Raw genomic sequence first — 19553 nt, forward strand, 5'->3', positions numbered from 1 at the left:
AGACTGTGATTGATCTACAGTAGGTGGTCAGGATCATGGAAGGAAACAAGGAGGATGTTGTTAACATAGTTAAAAACAGATATTGTAATTCTGAATCAAGTAAAGATGGAACTTAAGAAGATGTTAAAGAGAACAGGAGCAAGAGCTGACCCCTGAAGGACACCACAAGGAATATTCTAGTGAGAGAGAGAAAAATGTAAAGGAGAAGAATTAATGTAACTTTAAAATGAGATTGTTTTATAAAATGCATAATTATTTGGACAGGGAAGGAATGTTGGGAAGGTCCCTTGTACCTGTTTTGAAATGTTTTTGCAGATGGTTTCTTCATGACATGTCTTGTTCCTTTTGAAACTTAATAAAAATGATTTAAATATAAAATGCATAATTATACTATTTTTTTAAGTAAAATTCTGGTCTTTATATTGCTGCTCATCCCTGATATTCTCACCCACATATGACTGTCTCTGGGAAAAGGTGATTAAAGTAGCGGATCCAAAATGCCGAGAGTGGCAGATTTTTCATGTCAAGGGTCCAAAAGCAGTTTGAGAACATTACATGTTTGACCTTCTGTAATTTTTTTTTTCACATAAAAGGATGGGGTTTGAACTGTTATATTACAAATTGTTTGCTCAACAGAATTCATTAAAATCTCCTTTTTGTTTGTTTCTGGATCACATGTATACTAATGAAACAGCAGAAATTAGGCAGCAATAATTTCAGATTCAAATCATAAGTAAAATGATATAGTCTAAGCTATGCTGACAGTCTGCAGATAAACTATAGTATCAAATAGAATTAAAAATCTCTTCTGTAATGAGACTCTAAACTGAAAGAATAAGAGTGGAGAGGTGAAGCACTGAGAAGTATCTATAAAATTCAGTGACGGAAAAATAGCATGACTAAGACCATAAAGATGTGCCATACTGTGTTAGAACAAAGGTCCACTAAACCTGGCATTTTGAGTCTGACAGTTACTGATCCAGGTGAAAAGTACCCAGTGCTTTTGTTCTAGAGAAAAAGGTGTCGGTACTCAAATGCCAGGCCACCCTTCAGGGGTGAGGTGATCACTGAGGGACCCACCCCACAATAGCCAGGCCCCTTGCAACCAGTCGTAGAATTGGTGTGTAGAGCCTGAGCTCTTTCATTAAAAGTTGAGGTCCATGGGTTAATTTTAGCAGGCGATGGAAAAGGTGCCGGTACTCAGTACCACCAAGTACCCCCTCAAAAAAAGCCCTGCAAAGTACCTAGTAGGATCCCAAAGAGTAGATCCCTTCCTTGTTGCTCAAAGCCAGGGATTTGCCATTCCTTTCCAAGATCTCCATGGCTAATAATGATTTAGGAACTTTGTACTTCCCTTTTTAAATCCAGCTGTTTTGGGATTTTGCAAGGTACGTGTGACCTGGATTGGCCACTGTTAGAAACAGGCTACTGGGCTTGATGGATTCTTATACTAACTGCCTAGACCACATCCTCTGGCAAAACCCCAAAATCTGCATAGTTTAGTTGTGTCTTTATTTAAAATATTTATAGAGCACTTTCCCAGCCCAGTTTACAACAAGCAAATATTAAGATAATCTTAAAAGAGGCATATCAAACAGGCACACATCTTCACTACGCCTTGTAGCGCTATAGAAATGCTAAATAGTAGTAATAGTAGTAGTAGTACTAGAGAACATCACCTATACTTCTTGAAACTTTGAACCTTTCATATCAAATGGAAAAAAAATAACTCTCTAATATGCTGAAATTGCACTGCCTAATAGTTTCATGGAGAGTGTGCTGGTCTTGGTACTATCTGAATGGGTAAGAAACAATATTATTTACTTGTCCCTCTCCTTCATGATTTTATAGACCTGTTTTATCTCCTCAGCTGTCTCATCTCTAAGCTGAAGAACCCTAACCAGTTTAGCCTTCCCTTTATAGTTCTTGCATGATTTATCTAAAAGGGATAGTCCTCAAAATTGATGCTTTGAAATGAACGTAAGCCTAAAACCAAATTATTTACATCCTCAACGGATATTAGAAGATACATTCCAGCTTATATGTTATCTAGATGTTTGTCTTCTGCTTTATTTCTCTAAAACAGTTCATATAGTTCAATTTATTTCAGCTGGAGAAGAGGCATGAATGTGGACACACCTCAAAATGACCCACATCAGTTCTTGAAAACATTTTCCTTGATGATTTCAAACTGCTGTTTAAAGCTTTCGAACATGAGATCAGAACTATATTTCCTGTAAGATCCATAAACGGTGCTGTTGCCATTTTCAGTATCAAAAAAAAATCATTCTTTCCCTCTCCTACCCCCAAAACAGATTACTGTTATACAACCTGTAGAATCATTGTCATCACTATTTTAAAATATTTTGTTAATATTGAAGAAACAAATTGTAATACATACACTTTGTGGCAGCATATTTAGTAACCTAAATTATGAATATTTATAAAACAAATTTCATAGTGCAATGTGGAGATGAGAAGCATCTATACTGTGTTATGGATGCACAGAGAGCCTTATTGTGAGTAGGATCGTAAGGTTTACTGTGCCAGCGAAAAAACATTCTGTAGCGCTGATTAATTTCTAGGGAGTCAGAAGCATGGATTCCGACATGTGAGCTTATGGTTGCAGCAGAGAACAATTCACAAGCAAAGAAGTGAATGCCACCCTTACTGCAACTTACTCCTCACCGGCCTCCCACTTAGCCACCTATCCCCACTTCAATCTGTTCGGAACTCTGCTGCACGTCTTATATTCCGCCAGAACCGATATACTCATATCACCCCTCTCCTCAGGTCACTTCACTGGCTTCCAATCAGATACCGCATTCAATTCAAGCTTCTCCTTCTTACCTACAAATGCACTCAGTACCCCTCACTACCTTTCTACCCTCATCTCCCCTTACATTCCCACCCGAAACCTCCGTTCACAGGACAAATCCCTCCTCTCAGTACCCTTTTCCACCACCGCCAACTCCAGGCTCCGCTCATTCTGCCTCGCCTCACCCTATGCTTGGAACAACCTTCCTGAGCCCTTACGCCAAGCCCCCTCCCTGCCCATCTTCAAGTCTTTGCTTAAAGCCCACCTCTTCAATGCTGCGTTCGGCACCTAACTCTTACCTTTCAGGAAATCCAGACTGCCCCAATTTGACTGTTCCAGTCTGCAGACCCAACTATCAGACTGACTGTTCATGTGTCCTTTAGATTGTAAGCTCTTTGAGCAGGGACTGTCCTTCTATGTTAAATTGTACAGCGCTGCGTAACCCTAGTAGCGCTTTAAAAATGTTAAGTAAGTAGTAGTACTATATATACCAAAAGAAGACCCAGAAAATAGCACCCAATAACATCCAATCTCTCTCATGAATATTCATTGTGGGTATCCTGAAAACCTGACTGGTTAGGGTGCCTCCAGGACCAGGTTTTGGAACCACTGATATATGGTATAATCATATCAAGAATGATGATGATTAGATCAGACAATACTCACAGGGCCTAGCACTTCAGTTGCACAGTCTGCAACTCATTCCTACCAAATCCCTAGCCAAAAGTTAAATGGCCTGTCCTAAGAGAAATGGTAATACTGTAGCAATACATATATAGCAGAGTTTTTTTGCCAATGAGGGAAAAGTCTCAACTACTACGGCTATTTTTACACATAGGTGTTCATTATATAGCCCGTAGAAAAAGTCATCACTGACTCAAAAACCCTCAATCTTTCTGCTTTTTTTTAAAAACTTTTTTAATTTCAATATATGAATGTCTGTTTCAGACTCAAAAACTTATTAACCTTATCAAAAATATATCAAAACTGATTCACTTATCTTGCCCAGTATTGCCAAATGTTCTTTTCAATGCTGTGCTGTGCCAAAATTTTTTTCTCTTTAAAGAGGCGCTGGATCCAATTAAACCATAGATAATGCACTAGTAGCAAGACCAAAACACTCCAGACCCTTTATTCCAGTGCAAGTTAAAGTGAATTCCAAGATCACGTGATGCCATGCTAGGGGGAAGATGCTAACTGGCGCCTCTCCTGCTATGTCAGCTAGAAAAAACCCCGATTCTGCGGTACCAGTAATCCCTCTCTGCCAGCTCTGGCTGACTTGAACATCTGCTGGGAACACAGTGTGCGTGAGACTTTTCTTTTCTGGACAACATAGCCTCAAAATCTCTGTGAAAAGAGAAAGATCGGGTTCAGCCAGTGGAAGACAAAATGGCGGCTCCCCACAGTTCTGCAGGCACCATGTCAAGCTCAGCCTGGATCTCGGAAGTGGGTGCGGAAGTGGCCACGCTGATGGAAGTGTTATTAGACAAACGTCTTGTGCCACTGAAAGTAAAGCTCAGGAAGGTACAGGGCAACATAGAATGGGGGAGCTTGAGGATCAGGTCCAGGTGGTGAAGGATACTCCCAGATACAGAAAATGCTTGCGGCATAGCAAGAAAAACTAGACGACTTGAAAAATCACTCCAGAAGGAGCAACTTCCAGCATCAGTTTTGGACAACAAAGTTATTGGATTTTTGGAAGAGTGGCTTGCCCATGAGCTGGGCCTTTCTGACCATCTGGGCCCACTTTGTGTGGCGCGCACACATTGTCTGGATTGCCAGAAAATGGCAAATGCAAGGTCCAGAGTTGTTATTTTAAAAGTCTTGAACTATGCCCATAAAGCAACTATTTTGCAGGTGCTCCGAGGAGGAAAATCGCTGACCTATCAAAACAGGAAAATCCTCTGCTTCCAGGATTACTCTGCAGGGGTTGGCTCCAAGAGACGCGACTTTGTGCAGATTTGTTCTGCACTGTTCACTGCCAAAATTCATTCTGCGCTGCTCTGCCTGGCCTGCCTCTGAATCCACCAAGGCCAGACTCAATTTTTAATACAGTAGAGGCAGCCAAGGAATTTGAGGCTGGATTACATCTTCCTGATGGACAAATTGGTGCAGTGAGATCTGAGGCCTGAATATTCTTTACAGATGTCCTAGTAGAATGGGTCCACTTAGTTTTTTTTTTTTTTTTTTAACTACCCTTGATTCCATTTTTAAGTGTTGAGCATTGATTTGGTCGAGCAGGGAATCCACTTTCAGGGCCCTGGGGTGCCCAATCAGTCTTCAGTGTTGAATAAATGATATGCTGGAAGGCCTGTACAAATTGAATGGACTATGTTTCATCATCGGCTCCACTATTCTGGAGTCTAGGAGGGCTCTCCAGCCTAGGGATCCTCTATTACGGATAGTATCTGATCCTGATATTAAGGCTTTTGAAACAATTACCATATCAGCATTGGAGCTGCTGATGGAAGGATCTCTGTTTGGAGTTTTTTCTATACCATTACAGTTCTTGTTGGGTATTCTAGATGCTAATGGGATCTCAGCTGGACCGTGGTTTTGGTCCCAGGGGTTGACTATCTGCTGGGCTGCTTGGTGATGGCGCTTGGCTGGATATATATATTGCCCTATCCTTGGAATTGTGACATCCTGTTTCACTACCATCACCTTGATGGAACACTTGGAATGATTGACTCAGGACTCGTTAACGGTTCCATGTCATCTATCCGTAGACTTCTCTTGGTTTCTCCTACTAAGGCCCTGGAAGGTAGACAGGATAATACAGCCATGGATTATAATTCTTCATGTCCCCTAACCCAAGAATCACTAGTTCTACTTGCATATAGCTGCACCTTCCATATTTGCTGTAATCACATATGCTCTCTTATGGTCTTCTTGTACAAGATGTTTCTTATCCTATTTAGATTCCTATTTTAGTGGTGACCATGGAGGAGATCTGGTTTGTCTGACCTGAGCTTCCCAGGCCATTTACTCACTATACAATTTGAGTCAATGGACGTATGACAGTTGTATATATGTCTGCAAACTTTAATGGTGGTGTTCTATTTTATCTTGAGTTTTATATATCAGTCACCATCAGTGGGGATAGGTAGACATTCTGGGTGGTTAGGTAGGGAGGGATTAGACAGGAAGTATGGCTATATATAGGGGAGAATTTCTAGGTGGAGTTGGTGTTTTAATGTGAAGGCTCATATGTTTGAGTCATTCACTGATGATAGGGTGGGGACTAGAGGGGTTGAGAATGTTAAGAGAAGGAGAGAGTGAAGGGGAGGAGAGGGGGAGTGGGGATGAGTTGAAGGGGATTGTTCTTTTGTGCTCTAGAGTTAGATACTTTTCTATTATGTTGGAATTGATATACCTTATATATATATATATACAGTGCAATCCGCTTAAGTGCAAGGGTCTGGGACCAAAGAAATAAATGCAGTTAACTGGAGCGTGCACTTAACCGTTGTGACCCAAAGAAGCTTGACATCTGATAAACATATGTACAGTTCTGTTTATTATACATACAGTATACAGTCTCCGTTAACTGACGTTAGGCTTACTTGAAGTAATCAGTTATAGTCCTCTGTACCCTATTGTGTCTGTGAGCTCCATAGACTACGTCTGCCAGACGGTAAAAACTGTCATAGCACTGACATCCAGTGGCCTTCAGATAGGCCCGCACGGTGTTGACACTCTCCAGCACTCTTGCAAAAGTGACAGGAGGTTGTTGAATTTCGTCAGCATGTGCCTCGCTGCTCATTTCATCATCTGTTTCATCATCAGCCGTTGTCTGCGTGTAGGTGCATATCTGGACATCAGTGCTGTTGTCAGCTGTTTGCAGACCGTAATCAACAGCTACATAGTGATGAAACTCCTCTTGAGTAACACCAGCTGAGATGTCAGTAGCCTGTTCATCTGACGCGTTTGCAACAGCTGCATCTGTTTCGTCCCTCTCCACATCCTTAACAAAGCTTGCCCACTTGCAGCAGTTCACAATGGTTGCCTGTGTAACATGATTCCAGGCTTCTTTCTGCATATGTAGGGAATCCAACAGTGATAGATTATGAGCCAGTTCAACAGCACGTTTATCCTTGCCAGTCTGGTCATCCATAACGCTCATCAGATGACGTTCCATTGGCACTAAATCCATTGGCATACCTTAGTAAAAGGACCCCTGTGAATCTGACATAGTAAATTGGATATTCCATATAACTATTGCAAGTTGCCATGTCAGTCTAAGTAAGATCAACTGTAGTTTTGGAACCTCATGAAGTACTTTTAATATGTACTTTCAATACTGAACTCCAGGATTCTCTTTTATTTATGTATATGTTTTTACATTTTATTTTGCCTTCCTTTGAGCTCAGAGACTTGATGACCTCTTGGTCTTGGATTCCCAGAGCTTTCATTTGCAGACCTAGTTGGGGTTCATCCTGCACACCTATGACTGGCTAGCAAGGACTACTGGATTGGCACAGGTAGAACAGGGTGGGAATGGAATAAAAGGTGGAGATTAACAAACATTGAAGAAAAATACCAGTAGTCATTGGAGAAATCATGTGTGCAAATTGAGCAAGAGCTGTGTGGGCATCCAGAACAAGGATACAAGTATGAAGCCTCAGAACCCCATGGTATGAAATACCTTGGCATTGTGGTGGGAGCATTGAGGGCAAGACCTCTTTTAGTTTGATCCCTCTGTGGCACCATAAAGATTTTCTTCTGGGAGTATTCAAAGGGATTTTCAAGCTGTGAGAGCAAAGAAGCTTAATGCTTTGGGGCAATTTTATGACAAAGATTGTTTAACAACTTTGAAACTTTAAATGCTCAGTATGCCTTGGAAGATTATCATTACTATTGCTACTTACATGTCAGCTGTTACTGAGGAAGTTGGTGAAGCAGGATCTGGCGAGGGATCTGATTCCTTTCAAGGAACTTTGATGGGACTGGCTGGGTATTGATTGGAAGTTGGTTTTGCAACTCTGTTCTAGGGCAACTCCTTTCCTGGTTAAATTACATTATTGGCTTCCAATAAATTCTCAGGTCACCTTTAAGCTTTGTATACTTGCCTACCAAATGTTGTCTAGCCTATTGTCTAGTTACAAGCAGAACATGATAGACCTCCTTCAAGAAATGCTTTTCCTACATCTAGGGAATACCTCATGCTTCACTATCCTAGTAGTAAGAATCCTCACTATGCATCTATTTATACTACTGGTTTTACCTACTAGGCTTCTAAGATGAGGAACTTTTGCCTAATGTGTTGAGATATGTTACTGATTATCTATTTCTTCGTAAGTTGCTGAAGGCATTTCTATTTGATCAATCCTTCACCTGCACTAGTGCTTGTTAATTCCTGAGCATGTTAGGTACCTTGTTTTGGTTACTGTACAGAGCCATTTTTTTGATTGTCCATTTCTTGTGTATATTCACATTACTTGTATTGTACTGTAGTAATTGTTGCTTGTTAGCCACATTGAACCCCAACTCGTTTGGGATAATTTGGGATATAAATACCTCAAATAAATAAATAAATGTTGCTGTCAGTGGCAGAGGCAAAACTAGAGTAAATCAGAGCATGGAAGAAAGATGTGGAAACACCACTTTCTGACTGGGAATGGGACAAGATCTTTGTGATTGTCCCCAAGATATCTATTTCAGTCTCACTGGTAGAGAATGCTTATAAAATGTTGTATCAGTAGTATTATACCCCAGAGTGGATGCATAAAGTGTTCCCTCTGGTGGTGAAGCTGTGTAGGAGGGAAAGGGGAGAAGAGAAGACAATGTCTCATATGTGGTGGGCGCCATAGTATTGGAGAAAATGTATGGAGTGAGTTTGGGACATAGATAGTTCAGCTAGAGGTAGATAAAGACCCAAAGGTCAAAAGTCTGTTTGTTGAACTATGTCCAGAATGAATCAAGAATGAGTGGAATTTTGTGAGCACTTGTTTGGTTGTAGACAGATGCAAGATAGCCAAAGCCTGATGAAAAGCTGGCCTGCCATCTTTAGCTCATCTTCAAGAGTGTGTATGGATAATGTAAAGGGGCATAATCGAACGCGAACGCCCATCTCCATGGGCGTCTATCTCCGAGAACAGGTAAGTGAAGGGGTGGGGCAAACCGTATTTTGGAAAAAAATGGGCGCCCATCTTTTTTCCGATACTACGGTTTGTGCCAGCCAAATGCATCGGATTTGTGCGGATTTGAGCTGGGCGGTATCGTTTTTCAGCGATAATGGAAACTGAAGCTCAAAAATGACCAAATCCAAGGCATTGGGTCATGGGAGGGGCCAGGATTCGTAGTGCACTGGTCCCCCTCACATGCCAGGACACCAACCGGGCACCCTAGGGGGCACTTGTAACGAAAAACTAAAGTTAACTACCTCTGAAGTCCATAGCTCCCTTCCCTTGGGTGCTGAGCCCCCCAAACCCCCCCCCCCAAAACCCACTCCCCACAACTCTACACCATTACCATAGCACTTATGGCTGAAGGGGGGCACCTAGATGTGGATACAGTGGGTTTTGGTGGCGGTTTGGAGGGCTCCCATTTACCAGCACAAGTGTAACAGGTAGGGGGGGATGGGCTTGGGTCCACCTGGCTGAAGTCCACTGCAGTACCCACTAAAAACTGCTCCAGGGACCTGCATACTGCTGTGATGGAGCTGGGTATGACATTTGAGGCTGGCATACAGGCTGGAAAAAAAAGTTTTTAAAGTTGTTTTTTTGGGGTGGGAGGGGGTTAGTGACCACTGGGGGAGTCAGGGGTGGTCATCCCTGATTCCCTCCAGTGGTCATCTGGTCATTTAGGGCACTTTTTGGGGACTTGTTCGTGAAAAAAAAAGGGTCCAAAAAAGTGACCCAAATTCGCGCTAAAAATGCCTTTCTTTTTTCGATTATCGGCCAAGGACGTCCATCTCTCCTCGGCCGATAAACACGCCCCAGTCCCGCCTTCACCATGCCTCCAACACGCCCCCGTCAACTTTGGCTGTTTCCGTGACAGATTGCAGTTGAAGACGCCCAAAATCGTCTTTCGATTATACGATTTGGGCGCCCACAGGAGAAAGACGCCCATCTCCCGATTTGGGTCAAAATCTGGGTGCCCATCACTTTCGAAAATAAGGCGGATACTCTCTTAGTAAGATAACAGTGATAAAGAGGGAATGGGTGGCTCAATTTTATTTATGTATTTATTACATTTGTATCCCACATTTTCCCGCATAGAAGTAGGCTCAATATGGCTTACAGGTTCTGGAGAGGAGAGTACCAACTCCGGGAATATATACAGAGTGGAAAATAGAGTAACAGTAGTGCAAGGAAGCTGATAAGGTTCCGGAAAAGAGAATACAACTCTGTGATGACTATATAGTAGCATATAGACAGAAGTAATCCCAATGAGGCTGATAAGTCTCCGGGGATGGGACTATAGCATCTAGTGAGCAATACAGAGTAGGATAAGGGTAGAAGTACACTTAATTATAACTGGAGTGGTAAAATTCGTACAGTTTGAAGTAATAGGATTATGTGGAAGGGGTATTGTTCATTTCTTAGATCGAAAGATGTGATGCATTATTCATGAATTAGTTTGGGTCTGCTGGGTAGGCTTTCCAGAAGAGGTGAGTCTTGAGGTCTTTTTGAACTTTTAAATGGGTGTTCACAGTTCTAATGTTTCTAGGTAAAGCGTTCCAGAGCTGGGTGCAAATGTAGGAAAAGCTGGATACTTATGTTGATTTGTATTTTAGTCCTTTACAGTTTGGTTAATGCAGGTTTAGAAACGTTCTTGATGATTCGATGATGTTTCTAGTTGGTAAGTTGATAAGTTCGGTCATGTAGGTTGGGGCCAGACCATGGATTATTTTGTGGACCAGAGTGCAAATTTTGAAGGCTATTTGTTCCTTGATTGGTAGCCAGTGCAGTATTTCGCGTAGGGGTTTAGCACTTTATCAAGCCTGGGAACCATACTTACTGTGGACCCAGAAAGAAGGGGTCCTACGGACAAACAATGGGATGATAGCAAAAACTAGAGTTGGAGAGCACAACATCTTGGGATGCGAGTGACAAGGAGCAAAGGGGTAGGGAGAGAGAGGGGTGGAGGGTTAGTTCCCTGTTGTGACAAAAGTGTCTTTTAAGCCTGCAAACTGTATTATTTCTTGAAGTGTATTTCTCTAGTTTGGCCAGCAGGTGGGACTTGTTCCTGATTAAAGCTGTTACAGAGAAATGCCCATTCTTTGTTTAGTCTGACACAGATAGGAAGTAAGATGCAGAATACTTTTGAAAACTTGTTGTTCTGGGCTCTGATTGACCCAGGAGCTCAAATTCATCTAGGATGTACTGGCATTTGCCCCAGTCTTAGCCAGGGAGGAAAGAAAGAAAGATCTCTTTGCTGAGGTCCTGTGAACAGTTATTTTATATCCTGTGAGCAGCTATGTGTCCTGAACTCCCCAGGTACTATTTAGATAACCAAATGTTTACACAGTATTATAATTGATCCATATTTCAGATACCTTTTATTTGTTTGCTGATTGCACCTTTTCTGTTCATTGTTCTAATTTTTCATGACAATAAACATTTTAGTTTATTGCCTCTGACTGGACTAGGAATCCTGGTGGTTTGTGTGTTGGGTCTGTGGGTGCTTTTTAGGAACTGTGGGACCACTGGGAGTGTGGGTCCAGTAACCTAGGAATCACTGGGGATAATTTGGGAGTGGGAGATTGCCCAGAGGCGATTGGGACCCAGTTGGTGAGAGGAGGGTGCTAGTGTAGAGAACAAGCTGCAGGTGCAAGTGGACCTGAGCTGCGCTGGGGATAGACCCTCTAAGTGGCAGTGGGGTAGCCCTAGGCAGGTGGCTACGTGTTTCGTAACACCCGTGGATAAGTCTAGATCAAGGGTGTCCAACCTCGGCCCTCGCCAGATCAGGTTTTCAGGATTTCCCCAATGAATATGCAAGGAATCTATTTGTATACAATGGAGGCAGTGCATGCATATAGATCTCATTCATATTCATTGGGGAAATTCTGAAAACCCAACTGGATTGCAGTTCTCGAGGACCGAGGTTGGACAACCCTGGTCTAGATCAATATGTGGGATTGCTGGGTGAGGGGGAGAAAGTATTACAAAAGTTGTATTTTGGTTGTTACACTGAAGGAACAACAGTATACCCAATTTATATGTTTTGCAGAGTTACAAATAAAGTTTTTTTTTTTTAAATACCAGCAGAATTGAGACACCACCACTAAAATTGCATAGCAGTAGAACAGGAAAGTTTGGGCTTTTATAAAATGGCACTACCGATTAGAGGCGTGCTGAATGCAAAGAAGCCCATTCAATTCCCATGGGCTTCTTCACATTCAGCGTATGGTACTGCTGCTTTGTAAAAGGAGTCCTTTTATAGTGTTTTTATATCACCTATCTTCTGTTCTAGACCATTTACAATAAACACAACGCTGACTATTTCAGTTATGCTTTTGTGGGTTAAAATCCAGCTTTTAAAGATATAAACCTAGAGTGCTAACCTTTACCAATTGCTAAATAAGCATGTGCATGTCTGTATAGGTTATATAATGGAAAGAATATTATTTCACAGTAAAAACACAAATATGCTGTAACAGCATTCCAATTGATCATTTTTATATTGCCAGCAAGAAATTGACAAAGTAGATTGTGTTAAGAATACTAATAATGAACTTTATCACATTACTAATTAAATCCTCCTGTTATTTCATGATATTATTCCCTACTACGGACATCTATTCTCACAGTTTCTAGAGCAAAGATTGTGATAGTGTAGTGTGTACAATAATTTTGCATGCATTTATTTGGCAAAGATAATCTGGAAATAGAGGGAAATGTTATCCTAGGACATTTTTCCTAATTTTTTTTTTACTTCAGTAATAGAGTTAACAAAGTTTGAAATATCAATATTCTGTTGAGAAATGTGTAATCAGCAAGAGGAATAGAAATTTTAATAAGTGAAATGATATGTGGTTTCCTACCTGATGGAAGTCAAGCCCTCGTTAGAATAGTCCACTAAGACTTCAGCTTCCAAGATAAAGCTTGCTGTATGAGACAAAGAGTGACTGTATCCTCAGGTTGTCATAAAAGACTAAAGCAAGGCTGCAGTGCAGGTACACAGATAAATGTCACTTTATTGATAAGTGTATTTCTATTCTTTTTTTCCTGAGACAGTGACTGACTTAGCAGGTTGGTTGATCCCTCATTTTGTTGATTTCTGAAGTACACATTGGGCTCAAGGAAGTCTTTAAATGCCCCTTTACAAAAATTTGCTAAGAAATGGGCCTAGCACATTTTAACGCAGGACTTTCCTGTGCTCTAATCATACTTCAACTATGTCCATAAAATAAGGTTTTTTTCCTTTTTGTTGGTCCCATGCCAATTTTTCCATTAACATGCAACAATATTAGCACAGGAGCATTTACTCGGTTGAGTTAATAAATCTTGTGTGACTGCAGGTAAATTGGAGGCACTGATAGTAAGACATAGTATGGAATTACAACATCAGTTTCAAGATCTATGACAAACGGTAATTGACCAGGTACTGACTACAGGGAGAAGGGGTAATGTGCAGAAGTTATTATACCAACGTGAACAATGTTGGATTTATGTTTAAATCATCTTTATTGACAGCAAACCAAAAAGACACACGAAACTATACAACATTTTCATCAAAATAATCATAGCAAATGGTTAACAACCCCAAATCAGTCAATGGTAAACTGGCAACCCTTCCTTCCGACCACCCACCAGTGTTGGATATATAAACTACAGACTATTGAACCGGAGGGTCTTAATAGCCCTATTGAATGGGAGGCATTTTTTCAGTACTGACATGCAGATATTTTGGCACTGTTTGCCTTTAAATCAGGATTCAGTTTTGATTGGCTAATAACCCTATTGGCATCTTTTTCTTCCCGGTTGCCATCTTGAGTGTTTGCAATGCTGGTTCAGTTCCTCATCCTAATGCAGCTATTGGCAAAACAAGTGGCACTTGTTGGGGTGTATGGAACTGTGCTGAACTGTATCACCTTATTGAATCATGTCTTTAAAAAATTGCCAGCTTTGAATATTTTGTGGGGACATTTTATGAAAGATAAGTTATGAACACTTTTTTTTTTTTTGCACAGTACTTTTGGGAACTTGTTCACGTATTTATCGTATTCTCAGTTTGAGTGGATGTTGCACTAGTGTTGTGATTTAAGAGATTCATTGATTTTTTTTTAGAACAATTTGCGTTTTCTCCATGATGATGTTTAATGAAGGCTTTTTTTTTTCTGGTTGCTCTTTCTTTCCGGTGTTTGGAAACCTATGATAAGACTGGACTCCTTTTCAGGACTATGAAGCCATTGAACTTTTCCTTGGAGATTTGAGGTTCCACTTGTTTACAATATCCCCTCAACTGAGTTAATAAGCAAAAAGATTTTCTTGAGCCTAATATTAGGCGCCGTTAAGATCCACGCTAAGCTAGTAACTTTGGGCGCGAGCACTTATGCCTGCCAAAAGCTTGTGTAAATGCTCACAACCAACTGATAGCAGTAATCTATAACATTGTGCCTAATTTCATTCATTCATTTAAGCACTTATATACTGTTTAGACCTAAGCGGTCTAGTTTCATTTCTGGGAACGCCCTGATCCACCCATGTCCCCATGACCACACCCACTTTTTAGTTGGGTGCTATGAAATTTAGGCGTGCATGTTATAGAATAAGGTGCAAGGCAGATGCACACATAACCCCTAATTAGTGCCAATTAAGTGCTAATTGACTCCAATTAGTGCCTAATTGACTATGCACGCATTTGCAATCCGTGCCCAAATTTGGGGATAAGTGCTCCCATGTTAGCATTATCCAGTTACGCATGCAAATGTCTAGCTGGATAATACTTCCACACCTATTCCCTGCCCATGACATGCCCCCTCCTGAAAATATGTTTTAAACAATTAATAGCTGTCTGTGAGCTGACAGGCAAATTACTGCAAAATATTTGAATGCATTTTGCAATGAGCCTTTTTTCCTGTGCCAAGTGTGTGTTAGTACTTAACGTGGTGTCCAGTAATGGCTTATATTAAGATGTGACTGTGCCCTATAAGCTGTTAATTTGCCCCTGATGCAGGCATTATATGTGCCGAAACATGTCAGGCATACGTTTTAATATCTGAACAACTGGATATTGAGATCCACATCATTGTTCAAATGTTGCTCTCTAAACTGAAGTTTCTTTTATTTACAGCTGCTCGTTTCCTGGACTTGATTTCTGCTATAGCCATTCATTACCCATTTTTCTTGTACCCTCAATTTTGAAACAACTAGGCATAGCACATTCAGGGGTCCTTTTACTAAGGGGCACGGGTTTTGGGCATACATCGATCCATTTTTCAGAACGCCTATAAAAAAGGCCTTTTTTAAATTTTTGCAGAAAATGGATATGCGGCAAAATCAAAATTGTCGTGCATCCATTTTAGGTCTGCGATCTTTCCGCCAGCCATCGACCTAGTGGTAAAGTCTCACGCAGTAACCAGGAGGTAATGACCTATGTGCGTCAAATGCCATTTGGCGCTCATCCAATACGCGCACCTGAAAATAAAAATTATTTTCCAGTCGCATGTATTGGAAGCATGAAAAATTAAATTACAGCAAGAACCATGCAGTAACTGGGTGGTAACTCCATTTTGGCACACGTTGGGTGCGCATGTATATGCTTACACAGCTTAGTAAAAGGGCCCCTCAGAGTAGTAGCTCTAGTCCTTTGGAACTCTTTATCCACAGACCTTAGAATGGAGTAATCTTACAAAAAAGTGCAAGACAGGTCTTAAACCTTTTATTTTAATTTATTTTATTTATCTTTCTAGCTCACATGTATCATTTGGCGACTAATAAACTTTCTTCAGATTTGATGATTGCGTTATTATAAAACTGTTCTATCCCTACTATATTTTAAATCTGTAAACAGTATAAATTTGTTGACATAGAGTATAGCAAGATAAAATGGACCATCAATTAATTTGTACAGCGCTGCGTAACCCTAGTAGCGCTCTAGAAATGTTAAGTAGTAGTAGTAGTATGAAAGTGGCTTTGTAGAAGTGAGCTTTAGGTGAAAAATAGCTTTAAGTGCCTGAAATTTGGCATTTGTGTGGGTTTCCATGTATTTTGCACAATTGCTCACGGAAAGAGTTATTTTATGGAGTTAGTTTGCACTTTAGTCCATGAGATCCTTAAAGAGAAAATAAACAAATGTATTCGTTATATGGATATACAGTCACTTTATTTAGAATTTTTCCTTTAAATGAGCAAAATTTGTTATTCAGATATAAAATATATGTACAAACACCCCCCCCCCCCCCCCCGAAGTAATCTTAATTTCAGAATTTAAAAAAATCCTAATCAAACAACACAATTTGTATCAAGTCCACATTAAGAAAAAAAGGGAGGGAAGAAATGAAAACTCAAACAAATTGCACTTAACAGCCATGTAAACAGAATGAGCCCCATCTCAAAACAGTACCTGTCAATCAACAAACATAAACCCCTCAAAATAAAAAACATTCAAACCATATGTTTATTGCTGTTTTTCTGTAACAAGTGATATGCTTGTAAGAAATTGAGAAATCTTATAAATAAATTTAAAAAACCCATATGTTTATAATATATATAAGAAAAGACTCCTAATGACAACAGCTGAACAAAAAGTGAGTGAACTTATTTCCATGGTAAATTATTATCCATTTACATGGGATTTTACAAAGAAAGAGACTCTTGATGACAAGAATCTGCTATTCTTGCTGGAGAAAAGCCCTCCTTGTAAGCTGAGAAACCCATCACCTCCAAGAAAGCATTTGCTGTTTAACCACAAAAGAAAATATCAAGTCTCTGTCCATTTCAAAGCTGAGATTGAGAGAGACCAAGACTTGTACTGTGATGAAATATAGTCAAATGCTGAAAGATCCAGACTGGTATCAGAGTCGAGGGCCCCCCCCCCCCCCCCCCCCTGTCATTCTCCCTATGTCTCATTGCTGGTATGTAATAGATTTTAGACATCTTAAATGCAGTCTTCCCAAGGATTTTTAAAACCTTTTTTATGTTCTTTTTAAATAACTAATAGGGTGACAACAGTCTGATATGGGGAAAGTCTAAGATGTGCAAATCCTCTAGCCAGATTCTGCGAGGTGTCAAGTTTGTTATGTACAAACCGATTGTCATTGATCACAGCCACACTTGAAGCCTGCAAGGTTCCAATCTATTTGCCATAGTAGTAACCAGACTTCCCATCTCATCCTGCTTTAAAGTTCCTTTATTTGGCAGCCTGATCCTTAACAATAGCACCACAGCACTACGACGAGCGGCCTGGTGGCACTGTTTTTGAAAATAGAGTTGCTAAAGAAGGAATGATCAGGGATAGCTCCTAACCACCCCATCACCTCCCCCTGACATCAGAGACAAAGAAACTCCAGTAGGTAACAGGGAGTACCCTCATTTTTAACAAGGGATAGCAGTATGGTTGATCTATTTTTAGAAAGTCACAGACACGTTTAAAAGATAGCAGGCTCAGGTTGGGGCCTTCTATTTTTGCACTGCTGTGGCTGTGAATACATGATGATCCCAGTTGCAGCAACTCAAAAATATTTTATCATGGGATTCTCTGTGGTGAAATAGTGCCAAAGTGCTGCTGTACCATGGGTTAGTACATATAGGCCTAAGTTTGTATCCGAGGGTGAAAGTGACATGCCCAAAAAACGGATGGCCTTCCTGGTTCTCTACTCACTGCTCTACTAGGCCACTCCGCTCCAAGGACTAGGCAAAATATGTTCAAAAGGACCCCTAAATCAGCTTGCGTTGCACAGACAGGTTTGAAACTGCACATACCTTTTACTCAAGGATTTCATTTTCTCCAGCTTGTGGAAGACCAAAACTTTCCCATTAAACATAAGGCACATATTGTAGCACATCGTCTGAACTACAGTATGTGCTGGAGGACTTTTGTCTCATTCATCAGTCTTTGGACTGGCAATGCTTCCAGCTTTCTTTGTGGAATATTTTTTGCTTTAATTTCCAGAAGCTGTGATAGGTGTCAACCTTTTTTTATTGCACTAATAAAACATGCAACAAGCTTTCAAGAGCTGAGCTCCCTCCATCAAGTCAATGAATTTTGTTCATGATGCGGTGAAAATGCAAAACCCCTGCTATCACATAAAGGTTTTATTTACAGTAAAGTCTGGAGAGCTCAGGAGGATGAAGATGTATGTCATAAGTGGTGGAAGAAATGGTAATTTGGGGCCAAGTTAATGGCATTCCTGCTAATATACTAAGGAGGTTATTTTTGAAGCATCTCCATATGTAAATAGATCGCATACACATCAACATTTATTTCAGGTATTCCAAGGGGGCATGGCTTGGATGGGACAGAAATCCACATATGTATTCCTCATCAGTGGTGTACCTAACATAGTTGCCACCTGGGGAGCAGCACCCCCCTTCTCCGAGCAAGGGAGGTGCACTGAGCAGTCGCACTGTTGTCAACTCTGCCAGTGTCCTGTCCCGGAACAGGAAGTTGACGCCTCCACTGCCCTGCACCTGGTACAATACAATTTCCCGTCTTACATACATATGAAAAAAAAATGTCCACATCAGGTTTTGTACCTGTTCTAAGGTAAGCGCTAGCGCCAACTACCAGATTAGACCTGGGGTCTAAACAAAGGGGCAGGTGAAAAGTGAACCCTCTCCCCCTAACTGTCCCTGACATACATCTAAACCGCTTTATTCTCAACCTCCTTCAACATCACGTCATATCCCCCACCCCTTGAACTTTTCTCCACTGCATACTCTCTTTTGGCAGCTTGACTCCCAACCACTAGGAGGTTACAGGTGCTGGTTTGATCCTGGGGGCCAATGGGGCAGGACCATCCAGGGATCACTCCTGTCCCCCACTAGTCATGAGGGAAACCCCTGTAAGAGTCATGAAGGTGTGGGACTTAATGGTCAATGACAGAGGGGTTGGGAGTTGAAATGTGGGTTGAGCGGCTTCAAGGGAGGGGCGTGAACGTGTGCTGTTGGGGGGAGTAGATCAGAGGTTGGTATGGGGGAGTAGTTAAGTGCAGGCAACTAGTGTCTAGATTTCAAAATTGTCATCTGTGTCATGTGTAAAGCCCGGCCAGGCCATGCTCTTTTTTTGTGCATGTTACATTCACTACTACCCCTGCATCTGCTGGCATTTCATTTAGCCATTTTACATATGTCTTCATGTTTGGCAGAGCCTTTTGTAAAATACAGGGGGAATGAACAAATCCCGACCTGGATATCTAAATTCTCATCTCAACTTCCTATCTAAAATGGGCCTGTATGCACAATGCACTTTTAAAGGATCTAGTTTTCATTCCTATCCTGCAGGTTAAGAAATCCTAAGAGGGCTACACAGCACAGAAGAATGATTAATTTTAGTCTATTTCTCTAATATAGGTACAGTCCTGAATCTGCTTCTTATAGCCGTTTATGTTTGTGAATGAGATGATTACAATTTGGACAGAAGTGGTTCACATCAAGACAGCTGTCAATGCAGAAGGGAATCAGGCAGCATCCCATCCAGAACCTGAAACAGAAGATGAAAAGATGAGAAGTGTTCTGGAGAAAGCAGTTTCAGATTGTAGTTCTTAGATCTTCTGACAACAGCCTCCTCACTCTCCCCCCACCCTCAGTTCTTTGTCTCAATAGTACCTGTGACACCACTTTTA

The 19553-nt window shown here is 41.0% G+C and overlaps 1 protein-coding gene across 3 annotated transcripts in view; it reads right to left on the reverse strand.

Moving 5' to 3' along the window:
- Window positions 1-15969: 15969 nt before the first annotated feature.
- LOC115476590 (lipopolysaccharide-induced tumor necrosis factor-alpha factor homolog) overlaps window positions 15970-19553 on the reverse strand; it is a 59879-nt gene continuing 56295 nt past the window's right edge. For 2 of the 3 annotated variants that reach the window (XM_030213036.1, XM_030213035.1), the window contains exon 7: window positions 15971-19411. In XM_030213036.1, coding sequence (XP_030068896.1) covers window positions 19303-19411 — 109 coding nt within the window. In that variant the 3' untranslated portion in view covers window positions 15971-19302. Of the gene's footprint in view, window positions 19412-19553 lie in introns of all 3 variants that reach the window. The other variant, XM_030213034.1, reaches the window with a different exon arrangement.

Source organism: Microcaecilia unicolor, chromosome 8 (genome assembly GCF_901765095.1).
Source record: "Microcaecilia unicolor chromosome 8, aMicUni1.1, whole genome shotgun sequence".
Lineage (NCBI taxonomy): Eukaryota > Metazoa > Chordata > Amphibia > Gymnophiona > Siphonopidae > Microcaecilia > Microcaecilia unicolor.